Here is a 16,075-nt window from a genome sequence, read left to right as displayed (position 1 = left end):
AGGAATGCTCAGTGTTCCCTGATCCGGTAGAGGATGGGCTGCCTTGCTGGGCCTGTAAAAGAAAGTTGTGCATTGTTAGATGTCCCTGAGCAGGATCACCAGTGGCCCTGCACACACATATCTGCACACAGGAGTTGCAGTGGGGCCTGTACCACACCTCTGTGGGCAGGTTTTGGAGTGTTCTACAGATTTAGCTCAGTCAAGTTTCTTTCTAAACTTTTTCTAAGTTTTTTAGTTTTAGACTCTAAAGTGTCTTTAGCTCAGTTTCTTTCAAGCAGCCTGGCCCAACCTGCTGGAGACAAAGCTTACTATAATTCATGTCAGCTGAGATTAAGTGAGGCCAAAACAAACATTTCTCACAGCAAGACTATACTTCATTCTTTTGCTTTCCTGCATCCATCAGATTAGCCTCTCAGATGATATCACTGTGATCCACAGAAGATTTGGAGCTGCTAACTAAAAACCTCACACAACTTTTATCAAACCAAGCAAAGCCTGAGGCCTACCTAGAACTCTTCAGAAGGTGAACTTACCAGATGACACAATGGGTCAGTAAAAACCAGGCTGAGCAGGGAAACTTCCCACTCCCCTTAACTAGAAATACATCCCTTAGGATCCAAATCCCCTCAGAGCTGCTCACCGAGACAAAAGTAAAGCAGAGGCCACCTCCCCTCTGGGCCAGCTGCTCATTCTCGAGCCGCTGCTTGGCCAGAATCACCGACATGAGGGTTGGCAGAGCAGAGTGTTCCTCCTGGGGCTCCTTGGCTGCGCCGCCGTCCGCCCCGTACAGCGGCTGCTCCACTCGCCGCTGCAACACAGCACAGAACACAGTCAGCCCCTTCCCTCCTCCCTGCCTGGGCACACACACACAAAAACCTGGTTCTCTGGCTCTGCCAACACTGCTGTCAGCGAAGCAGCAGCTCAGGAAGGAGCAGGCAGCATAGTGAGGGTCTGGGGAGTCGAACAGGACTCCTGGGGTGGTGGTTGCAATGCTAGGGGGCAGTGAGGGAATGAAGGTGAGAGTTGGAGTAAGAACTGAACACACAGGGCAGGATTCCTTGTGAGTTAGCACATCCCCTGCCTTGACAGTTAGCACAGCCCTTGCTTTGCACCAGCTCCTTCAGAGCCACTGGGCAAAATAGGTTCTAGATCCTTCCTGGGCAGTTAGCACAACCTCTGCCTTATCAAACACGTGTGTTTCAGAGCCACTGGGGCAAAATAGGTTGTAGATCCACTCCCTGCCAGTTAGCACAACCCCATCCTTATCAAATCTTCTCTTGGAGAAGAGAAGACTGCGTGGAGACCTCAGAGCAACTTTTCAATACCTGAAGGGGCTACAAGGAGCCAGAGAGGGACTCTGTGTTAGGAGCTGCAGTGATAGGACAAGGGGAAATGGGTTCAAACTTGGAAGGGAAGACCTGGTTGGCTGTGAGAAAGGGATGTGAGAAAGAAGTTTTTCCCTGTGAGGGTGGTGAGACACTGGCACAGGTTGCCCAGGGAGGCTGGGGCTGCCCCAACCCTGGCAGTGTTCACTGCCAGGTTGGATGAACCTTGAGCAACCTGCTCTGGTGGGAGGTCTCGACCTTTGAGGTCTCTTCCAAACCTGGTTGATTCTATGATTTCAGGAGAGGACAATCCAAACCATTCCCCAAGACACCCCTTTCCTGTGCAGAACTGAGGCTCTGCCAGGGCAGCAGCTGTGCCCAGGAACACTCACCGGGAGGGGGTTGGACAGGGAATGCTGCGGTGAGGACCTGGCGACGGGTGGCACACTCCTCCCGGGGCTGGTTCCTGGGCCACTTCCCCCAGCAAACTGGGCACAGAAACACATGTGAGCATCAGGAATCCCACAGGGATACTCCAGTTCAAATGTAACACATTCATCTTAAAAAAAAAAAACCCATGAGGCCATATAGGCTCCAGGGATTCGTGAAATAAACTGCACGTGAGCCGAGAGGAAAAGCTTAACTTTTCCCACAGTGTTTTTGAAGCAACAGCAAAAGTACCTCAAATATTCAGATTTGCCCTGAGCACATTTTCCTTTTACATACGAAGAGATATGAGCCTGCACACTTGGCTGCAGAGCAGTTATCTGCTGTCTGGAATTAGGAAGGCCTGGGAGAAGTGCCTAACACCACAGGAGTGGTGAGGAATGTGCAGCTCCACTCCAACACCTGTGCCAGTCCCTGGCAGAGGCACGACAGGTAAGGGGCTGGGAAACTGCTCCAGCTGCTCCAGGAAGTCCTACACCACACACTGGAACACTCAAAAAATCTTGAGCCAGGGAAGTGAGCACTGATAAACACTTCATTTCTGTCTCCAAGCTACTCAGTAAAACAGAGCAAAGTTAGAGAAAAGCTAAGTGGTGCAAACCCAAAAAACTTAAGGAACTATGAAATACAAAAGGAGTGTTGATTTGTACAATGTCCATCTCTGTTTCGGAGAGGGTTTTCCATCTCCCATGTGGTGTAAATCTTGAGCCAGGGAAGTGAGCACTGATAAACACTTCATTTCTGTCTCCAAGCTACTCAGTAAAACAGAGCAAAGTTAGAGAAAAGCTAAGTGGTGCAAACCCAAAAAACTTAAGGAACTATGAAATACAAAAGGAGTGTTGATTTGTACAATGTCCATCTCTGTTTCGGAGAGGGTTTTCCATCTCCCATGTGGTGTCAGTCTCCCTTGATTTGTACAATGTCCATCTCTGTTTTGGAGAAGGTTTTCCATCTCCCATGTGGTGCCAGTCTCCCAGGAGCAGCTTTTCTGGAGAGGGACCCCTGTTAACAACTCCCTGCTGCAATCAGCAGGGGCTTATCAAAACTTTGCATACTCAAGAGATCTCTTCGTGTGAGGTTGAGATTCCAAAGAAAATCAACCTCAAACCAATACTCAAGTGGCTGCTCTTAAAAAAAAAATTGCTTTATCTCAAATTTAAAAATCACCTTCACATCCTCTGCATAATCAGATCTGAACATATCAGGTTGACATCATCACTCAACGACCCCAAAGAATCAGTAACACGAGTCACATCACAAACTTTCATCTCCAGCTTTTGCACAACAGCAACTCAGGCAGGTTCCTCAGGCAGTACAAGGGTGCTTACCTCAAAATAATCACTAATTTTATGTCCTCTGGGAGTGCCTTTTCCTAAAAAGGAAAGCAAAGGATGAAAATAAGAGTTGTATTTTTAAGAACGGGAGATTCAGTGCCATTCTCCAAACCTCCTCCTCCATCCTGACACTCCTTTCCCAGCTCAGTACAACACCTATCACAACAAAGCCTCAGCACAACAAAAGCTTGCCCTGGGGTTACAGCACTTGGGCTGTTTTGGGAGGGTCTGCAGCTGACAATTCAATTAACTCTCAATTCCAAACGTGTCAGATCCAATCAAGCAGCATTTGCACTTGCTAAAGTACTTGGAAAACACTGAAGGTCTCCAATGCAGCACAGGTTCTCCGAAATTTCCTTCCAGATAAGGAGAGAGCAAAGGGTACTTTCACTCCTCCGCCTTCAGGTAAATGACTGCACATTAGATCTCTCTCTAAGAGTTAGAGATAATTAGTGGTGGCTTAACACCAGCTCATTAAAACTTAGCCCTTTTCTCTTATTATAGTATTATCAAAGCAGTTCTGTCAACACAATCCTCATTACCTTCTCGCTGAAGAAGAAAAGAAAGCAAAATCTGCCCATGTGCTAGGAAATGTGGATGGGGAATGCACCGAGTTTTCCTCCGTGCTCAGGACAGCACTGTCTGCTTTGTGCCTGGGCACAGCTTGGTCTCCATTTGTCATGGCCAGAACTTCACTCTTCCAAGCCTCCCAGCAAGGAGGAGAGAGCAGGCTCTATCCTGTGCCTGACTGCTGTGTGTGGATGCAGCACCAAACAACACCCCAGAGAAGCCACAGGAAGCTCTGGGCAGTTCTGTCCCATGAAAATGCAAAACTCTGTGTGAATAAGCTGAGGATTTTCCTGCCAGGGAAGAGAGCAAGGCTCCCAGGAGAGAATCCCACCACCAGGGAGTGGTTTGTAGAGGTCCCTGACACCCCCATCAGGACACTGTGGTGCAGAAGTTACCTTGACTGGTCTCATAAGCTTCTGCTTTCCTCTTCCTATTCCGCTGGTCATTCTGCTTCTTCTCAGGAGTCTGTTAAACAATACTTCAAAATTAACATTTCTGCAGTTATTCCCAGACTTAAAGAAAATGCCAAAACACAATAATCTGTTCCATATCCCCAGTGGCCACTGCATTTCTCTCTCTGGTACTCAAAGAAACAACTGAGTGTGCTGCAGAGGGGAGAGAACATGGTTAGCAAGGAGCTTAATTTAGTTTTCTATCTACTCTATTGCCCAGTGACCTCATGGGGTTAGCAGAGCAAGCTCAAACACTTCTAAAAACCTCTGGAAAGTGTTTTCAAGGTGATCATAGTACTGGTGCAAGGGGAATCATGATGAGAGGTTTGAGTATTGATATCCAGATTTGCAGCCCAGTCCATCACTGGACAACTCACCCTGCCTGCAGGTAAATGTTTCCTCCCAGAGCTCATTGCAGATGGGGACAAGAACTACCCAAGACAAGGCAGAGCCTCTCAGGGGAGAGCCAGGGGAAAGCTGTCAGAGATGCAGCAATTCACCTGCACTTGGGTTTGCTCCTCACCTGCTCTCATCAAAGTCAAGAGTCAGTGGCATCTGACGTTTCTGTGAGCAACCAGAGACCTGAAGGGCAGCTGAGTTCTGTATAACCAATGGATTTATGCACAGCTGACAGGCCTGAGGGCTCCAGAACTGTCCTGAGAGCTCCAGAGTGTCCTGCCTGCCTGAAACACGTGAGCACTGAGAAGACCCTGGCACAGTGCTTCTCCACCAGGGTCACTTCTGTTGGCCAAACCTGCTGAAGCCATTAAGAAGCATTGCTAGAAGCAGCTTACTGAGGCTGCTGGAAAGAGAGATGTCTTGTCATTTCCATCCCCAACAGCACTTTAAAAACATCCCTTATCCCAAAAGGTCCCAAATAATTCCTGAGCTAGATGCTCAGTGCAGCCACCACTGAACTATAGCCTGGGGGCAGGAAGAAAACCACAGTGTGCAAAACACGTCTCTGTGCTCAAGCTTCATGCTCTCTGCAAGCTCAAGTCTCAAGTACTCTGTTTAAAAACCTCTGCCAAACGACTTGCACACAGGAAGCACAGGAATCCATCCCTCTCCTTCAACAGGCAAAGCTGAATCTAAAGCTGGTTGTGTGCCCAGTGGGTGCTGGACATCCCCAGCCCCATGCCACCAGCTGTTTTGGTGAGAGGATGGAAGGGATGTTAAGACAAAGGTGCTTATTGTGGCTTCAAAGAATTATTTTTTTTTGAGTGAGGAGACTGCAAAGTCCCTGACTATGTAGGCCTTGCTGCTCCAGCTGCTGTGTGTGCAGCAGGCAGTGCCATTGCCCCCTCAGAGCGCAGGGAAGCAGCTCCTGAGCAGCGTTGGCGTGGCTGGAACACCACAGGCTCCATTACAGCCTCCATGGAGCTCTGAGCATATTAATGAGACTCAGTCGAAGTTGTTTTTCCATTCAAGTCCTTACATAACAAAAAATGACACACAACATGATCTGCTACAGACTGAAAAAAAAAGCTAGGGATGGCAGATTCAAGGATGGCAGGTCGGGTTGTTCAAATCTCTTCACAGAAAAAAAAAAACCAAAAAACCTCAAGTAAACCCAAGGATGAACACTCAGATTTTGCACTATAAACTGCACTTCCTTTGTGGAGTTTAAGACATTGCATTCTCCAAAGACTTGGCTTCACCAGACACCTCATATCAGTACTGCCACACAATGGAGGGAAATATGATCCCAAACTTACCTGATAACTGTGTGGGAAGTTCTTTAAATGCCTAAGAAAATGCACTTAAATTTGAGGTTTTGCTTTTATTAACATGGAGTTTTCAAGTAAAAAAAAAAGTCTAACTCCTTGCTGCTTTGGCAAGTGTTTTGAAAGAGTGAATCCTAAAGCAGTGAGATTAATCAAGGACAAAGCTTCAGTTTTTACCTCCCCACACTTCCACAGAGAGATCCATAAAAACACTTTGCCTTGCACAGACTTAGGCAAACTCACATATCTGAGAGGTATGGCAAACTCTTCCATCAATGTTCTCTGGCTTTTTATTTGGCCAGAAGTGTATCCAAAACCAGCAAACAAATCAGTGCAGCCCAAACCAATTTCCTAACTGTGACTGGGGCTGAATAAAACCTGCCTGGATTGGAGAGAAGCTCCAAGGAGAAGTTTCCCAGCACAGCTCAAGGACTGCAGGGTTAAGCTCTAGACTAAATACTTCCACTAGTCCCTTTCACACCCCAAACTAAGATGATTACCACTCACACTCACAGTTTCTTCTGTGTTTTGAGTACAACCAAAGGGCCAGGAGGGCTGTGCTTACCTCCAACTCCTTATCGCTCAGAGAGCCCACGCTGCACAAGCTCTGGTTGGAAGACTCACTGTTTAATGGACCCTGGTGAAAAAAAACAAGCAAAGACTGTTAGAAACAACTTCCACCCGAGGCAGACACGTCCCAGCAAACATTGCATCTCTGGGCTAACTACACTCCTCTAACTCACATGGCCAGGCAGCAACACAGGCCAAAGACCCAACCACAGGATGGGACACCAAGCAGGGCAGGAATCAGCTGCAGCAGGACACAAGTTGGATTGGCAGGAAACAATCTTTCCTGGGGATATTGATGCAGCCTTGGCAATGAGATTTCTGCATCAACTCAGACCCTAACTGCTCCACTTAACCACATCCACGAAACAGCCAAGGTGGTACTGATACCAGCCTGAGGTTTGGGGAATAAAACCTCTGGATTTGCTGAGGACCAGGAGTTCCAAGCTCAGCTCTTCAGGCAAACATCACCCTGGGCTAAGCATCTTCCATCTGGCAAGGCAGCTCTGCCTGTTACCAGCTGCTGTACCAGGGAGTTTGCTTTCAATGGGTAATTTTAGCTTTTTTTTTTTTTTTTTTTTTAACACAAGTGACCAAGTGCAAGTTGTGCTAACAGCAGCACAACTGGGACCCACAATCTTCCCCACTTGGCTGTTTCCTGATCTATGATTGACCTGCAGCTGCTCCTCCCAGGCTAAAGCACAAGCTCCAGAGGCTGGAAGAGCTTTCCAGGTACCTCCAGAGTTTGCTGCATCTTTGCAGGCTCTGCTGGATACACATCTGCATTTTTCCATATCCAAGCAGTTTGAAAATTATTGAAGATCTATATCCAAACTGTTTTTAAAAGGAAAAAGTGAATCATGCCAAGTCACTGTGTTTTAGCCTGACACAAAAGTTTCCTCCTACAGACCTAACTTCAGAAATGGAGACAAATTTGACAAAGAGATAAAAACAACAAGGTTCACAATTAAGGATGGAATGCATTAACAGGAAGAATGACATGGTAGAGCAGCTCTCCATTAAGAACTTGGGAGCATCTTTTCCCCAGGATTCATTCTGGTTTAGCAGTCTTGACTTTGCAGTAACCACTTCCCACCAACCAATCCTTCCTCAAGGCAAAACCACTACTTGTCACACACTTGAGCAAAGACTCAAGTGGTGACAGGGTAGGGGAGAAGCCTTAAGACCACACAGAAACTCCACAGTGAGTCATTTTGAGGGGACCAGCTCTCCCTCCTCTCTTTATGAGACAAACAGCACCATCAAACTAACCTCATGACACAACCTGCTGTCACTAACCCCAATTTCTAACCAGGCACATCTAGAGAGTAAAAGTTCTGTTTCCCTTCTGTGTTACACTGAGTGTAAATACCAAATTTCTGTCTCCTAAAATGTCATGTCCCAACAAAAACAACAAGAAACTCCAACAACTGAACAGTTCAAGAAGCTAAACATTTAGGATTCCCTTTTAAAAGCAAATTACTTGGAAGAAAAACTGCAGGTTTATACTCTTTAAGTCACATCACAATCCTTTGGAGTCACCACACAAATAACTCAGGACCAGAGAATATTTCACCTCATCCTTCCTGCAGCAGCTGTTCCTCACCACCCAAGGTGATGGCTCCAATCTTCTAGTAGAGCTCCTGGTTACTGCAGGGATTTACTCCAGTGCCAACACTAACCTGAAGGCCTCACTGCTAAAAAAATGGTAATGTCTTATGGCAAGTGGCACCAAGAAGTGAATCCTTTCACCCCTGTAAAAACCTGTTTGTAAACTGCACAAATTCAGCCCACTAAGGTCCTTCCCTTCTCCCAGGGAACTCGACCCCCAGCAGTACCTCCTGTGCCAGTGGGAAGTGCAGGAGCATCTCCCAATGAGCCTCTGCTGTCTCAGAGGGACAGGTTGGGGTTGTGACATGAGGAAGCTGAAAGTGAAAGTTGTTTCCACATTTGCTTAAACCTCATTGCCTCCATTTTGCACATGGAGAGCAAACAAGAGCAGGAGCTGCTCCCAAAGTGCCACACCTGAGCTGCCCAGGAACACTGAGGTGGAGGGGGAATGTCAGTGGCTCACACAGGTCAGTGCTCCAGCCATGCACCTCTGCCCTGGGGTCACTGGGGAAACCAACTGATGCTGGGGAGAGTTAGAAAAGGATGCTAAGAGTTTCACCAGAAACACAAGTTTATCCTCTCCCATAGAAGAAATCCACTCAGTTTGCACCTGAATGCAAAGTTTTGGGGATGTAAGCAGCTGGAAAAAAAAGCCTAACACAAAATCCACAATGCTTTGCTTCATTTCAATGCTACAGTTCCCTGTACTCACTGCTCTGTGTGGGAAATGTTCAGCTCTAGCAGCTGGAATCAAACCCATCTGCATGAACAAACAGGTAGTTCAGTTCTTGAAGAGCAAAAAACCCTTTTTTCCCCCTTTATTTTAAACCTTCCTCTAGAACCTGCAGTGCCAACGTGGTAGAATTGAGCTCAGTGCAGTAGTAGAAAGGGTGAGAAGGAACCAACTCCTTTATGGAACTAGGAAAGAACAGCTTGGCATTGTCTGCAGGTATCCACCAGTTTCACTGGCTGTTGATCCTGTGAACAAATGCACAATTAATGCTATTAATCATAAACCCAAAAGGATTAATCCTGACCCATTTCCACTGCATGAGCTTCCCTTGAGGACCTTCAAGAGGACCTTCCCCTGACACTTCTCTTACAGTAAAGGGTTAGCCCAATCTTATAGGCAAGAGCTGAAGTGGCAAAGTTGGCAAAAAAAAAGAAGTTTTGAGGTCTTCTGTCTGTGGAAACACAAAGTGTTCACTAGAACGTGCTGTTCTTGCAGCAATGAAGATGCAATACCTAAGATGTTTCAGGAACGTGGCCTAGTGCTCAGCTGCACCTCTTCTCACCCACTGAGGCAGGAGAAAGGAAAGGCAAGTTTCCCTGATCAGCCAGATAACAGGAGGTTACATGTGAAATTGGTTACCAACTGCTCAGAGCAGCAGGGCCAGACATGGATGTGAGAAACCATCCATCTGAGCATCTCCCCCCAGCCAACAGTCAGAGTGTGTGTGTGTATAAACCCCCTGCAAATTTGTATTTTATCATTCCTGACTGTTTATATTTAACTCAGCAACTGACACTGGATAAATGTGCAGCACTTAATTTAGCATACCAGTTTGAAGTGGTCATGACACAAAAGGAATTAAAGGAACGAACCTGAATTTGGGGGGGTGGAAAAACAAGTAAGCAAAGAACACTAACATGAGGATATCGCCAGGGAAGCAGCAGTAGGGAATAATAAACATGTAATAGTTGATACAGAAAGGACTTATTTTGTTGCAGAAGAAGTCATCTGGCTTTTCCAGCAGAGACCACTCAAGGATAACACTGGTGTGCTCCTACTTCAGCCCACTCAGCCCCTGTGCCCTGTCAAGGGAGATGCTGATGGGACTCAGCAAAAATCCCAAACCCGTGGGTCATCTCAACCAACCCAACAGCTTCCGTGCTGTTTACCCAAGTGACAAGCACAGGAACAGCACACACTTCCTCCTCCACAAGGAATTTCTCCCTGAGATAAGCTGGCAGGCTCTGTTCCCTTGTGATTCACCTACCAAGCTCTGAGTGCTGACCTACCTCTGCACAACAAAACCTCCGTGCCCAGGCCTGGATGCAGCAGCAGCAAAAGGCACTTTCAAGACTCCTACTCAAAGGCAAGAATTTAAGATCTGGCCACTCACACGAGCTGGTTAGTCATTTCTCTCTTTGCAAGAGCACCTGGAAAGGCCACAAGTGAGGCTTCAAGAGAAACTAAGCCTGCTAGCAGCTCCCTCCAGATTGTCTCTAACACCAGCCTGACTCAGCCCTCCTCACCCAGCTCCTGCCTCCCAGGACTTGTGCATCTCCTCAGCCTCCCAGGAATGATCCATCAGTCCTGTCCACAAGTCCTATGTTGGGCAGGCTCCATTTTGTGCTCTCCAATTCCCTGTACTGGAAGGGAGCTCCAGGAATTCCAGCTGCCCAGGCAGAGTCTCCAGCGTGGGCTTACAAACCTCCTGCTGTCTAACTGGAGGAGACATGGGGACATGCTTCATTACCTCATGCCAAGGTAACCCGAGTTCCTCAGAGTTCTGCAGCAAATCAAGAGATTTCAAAGGGAAAAAAGTCAACCTGAGCTCCACTAAAAGTTAAACTCCACACAGGTTTCTGCCTAAGTGAGATGGCTGAATGGTTTGAGTTACTCTGGTCCAGTGCTACTGTGTCAGGCAGCTTAAATTAAAACATCCCCATCTTATTGCAAGCATCAAATAAGCGTGAGAATTACAGCTTGCTGTTTAATTGGACTTTTAGAAAAGCTCAGCAGTATGACCAGTAATGAAATCTCTGAATCACTGAGGACTTTTTGCCAGGAGAAGTTAATCTCCTCGGAGATGGTCACAGGTAACCCTCACTCCAACTGATGGGTAAGCAGATTTGCAGCAGGATTTGCTTGGCTTCCATTATGCCTCAAGAGTTCTCTCTAGTTGAGAAAAAAACCAAACCACCCCAGTGTTTTCATTTTACTGAGAGCAACTGGACAGAAGGGTCACACAACTCCCCCTAACCCCCAGCTCAGGGGCAGAAATAGAACTGAGGCCTGGCAACTCTTCCTGGGCTCTAGTAGCCAGACAACACATCTGAAGTAAGTAATGCTGCCCAGGGAAACATCCCAACAATTTCCAAGTACCTGGCATAAAGTCCTGGCACATTTTGTGGCAGCTAATAAATTCAGCTCTGGGTTTCAAAACTCTTACTGACTAGTTGTTGTGGTGGCACGTGACTCCTGTGAGGATCATCACCATTCAGTGCCACTTCCCTCTGAGGAAGGCATGAGCATCCTCAGACACAAATGCTCAACTTGGTAACTCTGCTGCTAAAAATGGGGCTAAGTAGAACACACAACTGCAGTTCCTGACCTGACCAAGACTGGAAAAGTGACAGAGAAAGGGTAAAACCCAAAGTAATACAAGCAAATGCTGTCCTTGATGAGTGGTTCTCCTTTTGGAGGCAGATGCTCTGCAGCATTACCTCAAAGAGGGAGAACCACCAAAATCATGCTTGCCTCAATTCTGGCCCAGCAAGATGCACCTACAAGATTCCTCCAGTGCTGTTTCTCTCCCTAGAAGCTCTTCAGCCTTTTTAACTTCACCAGAACAAAGTGATGCACACACAACTTGGTTTCAGGGCCTGCTCCAGACCACACTTGCAGCAGATATGTGCTGCTGGCTCAGCCTGAGACAAGCTGTGTGCAAACACAGACTCACCCATCACAATTACTTATTCCAGCTCTTATCCAGGGAAAGTCTGTGGGAATGACACAAATCCTTTGGAGTGAACCCACCTGATTGCTTAAAGGCAGCAGCCAAGAGGGGGAAGGGAGGCAGAGGATGAGAACAGACAAAATTAAACAACATTATCTAGAGAAACAACCCACATTGTGTCCTGTACCTCCTGACCCAAGGAAGATGCCCAAGATGACTAGTCAGGATAATGCCTGGAGGGAATGCACTCAGATTTCCCCAGTAAGTAAATATAAACAGGAGCTAAATAAGCAGGAACAGTAGGTGTCAGATAGTCATGTGTTAATTCAGGGACTTGCTCTGCAAATTTGGGGAAGAATGGCACTTTACCATATGGCAAGAATAGACATCTAAGGCATCAGTGGCTTTTTGAAGCTATCTAGTGACCTGGATGAACCACAGGAGTATAACAGTTGCCTAGAAACATTCCTTGCTCATAAATTTGATTCCATGTATTAACTCCAAGCTTCTGGAGAAATATATTCTCCAGCTACTAAATAAGAATATTCATCACAGACCTGCAACAGAATTTTGAGGCATTTGGGACTGCAAATGACCTCAGCCACTGGGCTGTGCCTTCAGCCACCACAGGAGGTGACAACACACAGCTGTTTCCAAAACAGTTTAGGATTTCTGCCCTCTACTACTGTTACTGGAAAGCTCTTCCAGAATCCCATGACTCTGGTGGCTAGAAGCTTTTTTTTCTGGTTTCCAGCCTGAAAATTTATTCTAGACCAGCTGAGTGCCATTCATGTCTCAAAAGAGGTGCAGCTCTTTACTAACACAGGGGCAGAGTGAGGCTGCAGCTGCACCAAGGTGCAAACTACTGGTGTAGCTTTGTGCAGGTCCACAACACATCCTCTGTTTGTAACACCACAGAACTCTAAGCACTGTGACACAGCCAGTGGGAGGAGGGCAGGAAGCTCCACACCACTGCCTGCTGCCTTCACCCAGTGGCACAGCATCAGCTCCACACCACTGCCTGCTGCCTTCAACCAGCGGCACAGCATCTTTTTTTTTTTTTGCCATCAGCAGCAACAGACACCTTCCATCCCAGGGGGAAGAGCCAATCCCACTAGATGGCACTCACTTCCTCTAGGCTTTTCCCTTCAGCATTTCATTGGAGCCAGCTCAAAAAAAAAAAAAGAAAAACAACAAACCACCACAACCTTAACTTGAATCCCACAAACCAAAGCCTTCCCAACATATTCCCTTGAAGACAGTGACCTACCAAAGCCAGGGCGGAGCATGACGGACGGAGGCTTGGGGGGGTAGGGAGGGAATTTGAAGCACCAACCTGGGAGGGAATGTAGTAGCTGAGATTAATATTGCAACCAAGACCTGCTGCGACATAGTAGAGTCATGCTAAGTCATATCAATGGGTTGGCTGAGCTAGTGCAAGTTAGCAAGAACGTGAGGAAATCAACAGAGATACTGTTTGGCATGTACTTTTCACAGGTTATCACTGGCACAAGGTAAAACTGCACAACAACAGTCAAAATAAAACCCAGAACTGAGTGAGGCCTCCAAGACATGAGCCTTTTTCACCTGGATAGAGAGAGAAGTGAGTTTTCACTAGTCACCCCAAAGGAAAGAGCATGTACGTTCTGCTCCAAACATACTGGAAACATAATTAAGACTTGGTTGTCTGTGCCTTTTAAAGGTTATTCCTTTAAAAGGAAGAGTTCCTAACATTCTTTGGGAGCATGGAGTGTGTTGGCACAGCTTTAAAGCAACAACAGTGTCTGTGCTTCTGAGCTTTAGTTATTCCACAAAGTTGTTTGGCTTTATAGTGGGGCAACTAAAGATGCTTCAGTGGCAAAATGGGGGGAAAGAGGTGAGAAACAGGTGATAAAGTATGGGAAAAGTTGTAATGTTGTATTAAAAAAAAAAAGTCTTTCAATATGACAAGCATTAAGTACCATAAAGTTTTATGCAGGTAAAAGAGTTAGAATTTAAAAAAAACCAAACAAAACCACAACAAAACCAACCAAACAAAAACCAATTGGAAGAGTAGGGAAAAAGATGAAAAAAATCCCCACACTTACTGCAGTAAGCAACACTGTTAGCCCTGAACAGCTCCTGGTCTGAATCCTCCTTACCACAGGACCTACAGCTGAGCACTGGACTCCCTCACACTCCCTCCCCAGGCTAAACCTTCACTGAAGTGCAGAGAAGTGCACTTGAACTCCAACCAAACTCTTAAGCTCTGATTGATTTTGCCACAATTTTCACACTCCCTCCCCAGGCTAAACCTTCTCTGAAGTGCACAAAAGTGTGAACTCCAACCAAACTCTCAAGCTCTGATTGATTTTGCCACAATTCTCCTTCTCCAAGCCATTCTAAGATCTTCTGGAAATCCTCTAGGAACGCTACGTTGCCTTCCCATCTAACCTTGATGTTTTCCAAAACTCAGTCTATCTCCCTCAGAAATAAACTCCTTCTCCCTGACCTAGTTCAGGATGAGTTCTGTCACCATTTCGTTGCTCAGAGAGACTGGCATGAACTGCCAACACCTGCAGCACTCACAGCTTCATGCCAGGACACCAAGCAGCCACAGGATGTGGCTGCTCAGGTGCCTTGCTCAGGGGAGGCAGATCCTGAGCAGGTGGAAGTTGTGTGTGAGGACAAAGATGGGATTTTACTGGCAGGTTGTGATCAGGCCCAGGAGAGCTGCCCTGCAAACACCTTTTTGTGCGGCCAGACACACAATTTTAGCTCCTGCACCCCAAAGAACTGAGCAGTTCCTGGATGTGTTCACATCTGCATCATCACACCAGCAGCCAAATTCAGCCTCCAATGCACTCCTGGAGAGAGGAAGAGCCAGAGGAGATTCCCACTTTCACAGACAAAGTGGTCATGGAGATTTTCTAGGTGCACAACCTGCCTTGAGATGGAACAACTCCTCAGAACTTACTGAGAGAGCCCCAAATCTCCTGCCCAGCAGAACACCTGCTCATAGAGATCCCATTTTCATTCCTCTTGAACAGAACTTCACACCCATCAGCACTCACAGCACAACGAAACCTTTTCTTTTTCTTTTTTTGCAAAGCAGAATTCTCAATGTAGAAATGCAGAGACACAAAAGCAAAGGGCAGGGCAGGATGGAAAAGCCACACCTGCTGCCACAGGTGCCCACACTCACCTTGGCTACCCCGACCCCAGTGAACCTGGCCTCCAGGAGCTCCTGCCTGCGTGGGTCCAGGCTGTGCAATTCTTCCATCATTTCTGCTGCTAGGGGAGAACAACACTCAGATTATGCAATGCAAGGAAAGGAGAGACATTTAATATTCTGTGCCACTGACGACACTTAAAAGTGGCTGTTCTGCAGCACAGCCACGTGGAGAGTGTTTCCTTGCAAGATCACTGTGTAACAACATGACTTTGCCACCATGTTACTGTACTTCAACCCTGCTGGAGTTCCCTCTCTGTCCTACCAGCCATTTCCAGCTCCCACAATCCAAGGCAACCAACTATGTCACGTTCTCACACTGGATGCTTTATTAAAAAAGGAAAACATGGGACCAGAGTGTTATGACTAAAAAGCTTCAGAGCTTTTCAGCTTTGCTGCATGACTAGGAGATAAAATAAAAAGCAACATGCTTTTACCCCATGATTTATTTTTGGCCAACGTTGGGAATACTGTATCTCCCCCAACTCCAGATTTCACTGACAACACTTTGGCTCTTCCAAGCACAGAAAGGGATTAGGAGAAAATAAGACTTGTTTAAGGCTTTTAGTTCATAGGGTAAAGCATCAGAGACCTCTAGAGCAACACCTAAAACAACACAGAGGGGAAGTTTAGGTTAGATATCAGGGAGTTTTCCCTATGAGGGTGGTGAGACACTGGCACAGGTTGCCCAGGGAGGCTGTGGCTGCCCCAACCCTCAGTGTTCATTCCAGGTTGGATGAACCTTGAGCAACCTGCTCTGGTGGGAGGTGTCCCTGCCCAGGGCAGGGGTTAGGGCTGGATCATCTCTGAGCTCCATCCCAACCCCTAAAATTCTGCTTCTGATAGTGGATGTTCCCAGGGTATCCCTTGGCAATCCAACAGTATGGATAGCTCATCTGAAGGGTTAAAAAAACCACCTCGACACAGAAGAACTACGTAAACAGGTTAAAAACGAAAAAAAAAACAGTAAATCAAGAGAATCCCAATCCTGAAAAAAATGGGACAAATTTCCCTGTTCATTATAACTGTGAATCACATCTCCTCAACTGCACCAATCGAGTTCGTTTCCAGAAATGTCTGTTCCAGTTTCATTTTTTGGACTAAGGTAAGGATCAAAAAAAAAAAAAAAAAAGAAAAAAAAAAAA

The 16,075-nt window shown here is 46.6% G+C and overlaps 1 protein-coding gene across 1 annotated transcript in view; it reads right to left on the bottom strand.

Moving 5' to 3' along the window:
• The window catches only part of LOC103799012 (serine/threonine-protein kinase tousled-like 2), a 23,858-nt gene extending 8,874 nt beyond the window's left edge, over nt 1-14,984 (bottom strand). The window contains 8 exon segments of the mRNA XM_009071302.1: nt 1; nt 3-52; nt 641-808; nt 1,718-1,813; nt 3,101-3,144; nt 4,072-4,141; nt 6,421-6,492; nt 14,904-14,984. The exon segment at nt 1 is cut by the window's left edge and continues 39 nt beyond it. Coding sequence (XP_009069550.1) covers nt 1; nt 3-52; nt 641-808; nt 1,718-1,813; nt 3,101-3,144; nt 4,072-4,141; nt 6,421-6,492; nt 14,904-14,984 — 582 coding nt within the window.
• Between the last annotated feature and the right edge of the window lie 1,091 nt (nt 14,985-16,075).

The sequence above is a fragment of the Acanthisitta chloris genome, unplaced genomic scaffold, assembly GCF_000695815.1.
Source record: "Acanthisitta chloris isolate BGI_N310 unplaced genomic scaffold, ASM69581v1 scaffold11653, whole genome shotgun sequence".
NCBI lineage: Eukaryota > Metazoa > Chordata > Aves > Passeriformes > Acanthisittidae > Acanthisitta > Acanthisitta chloris.
Note: the sequence above shows the minus strand (reverse complement) of the source record. Positions and strands in the feature narration are given on the sequence as shown.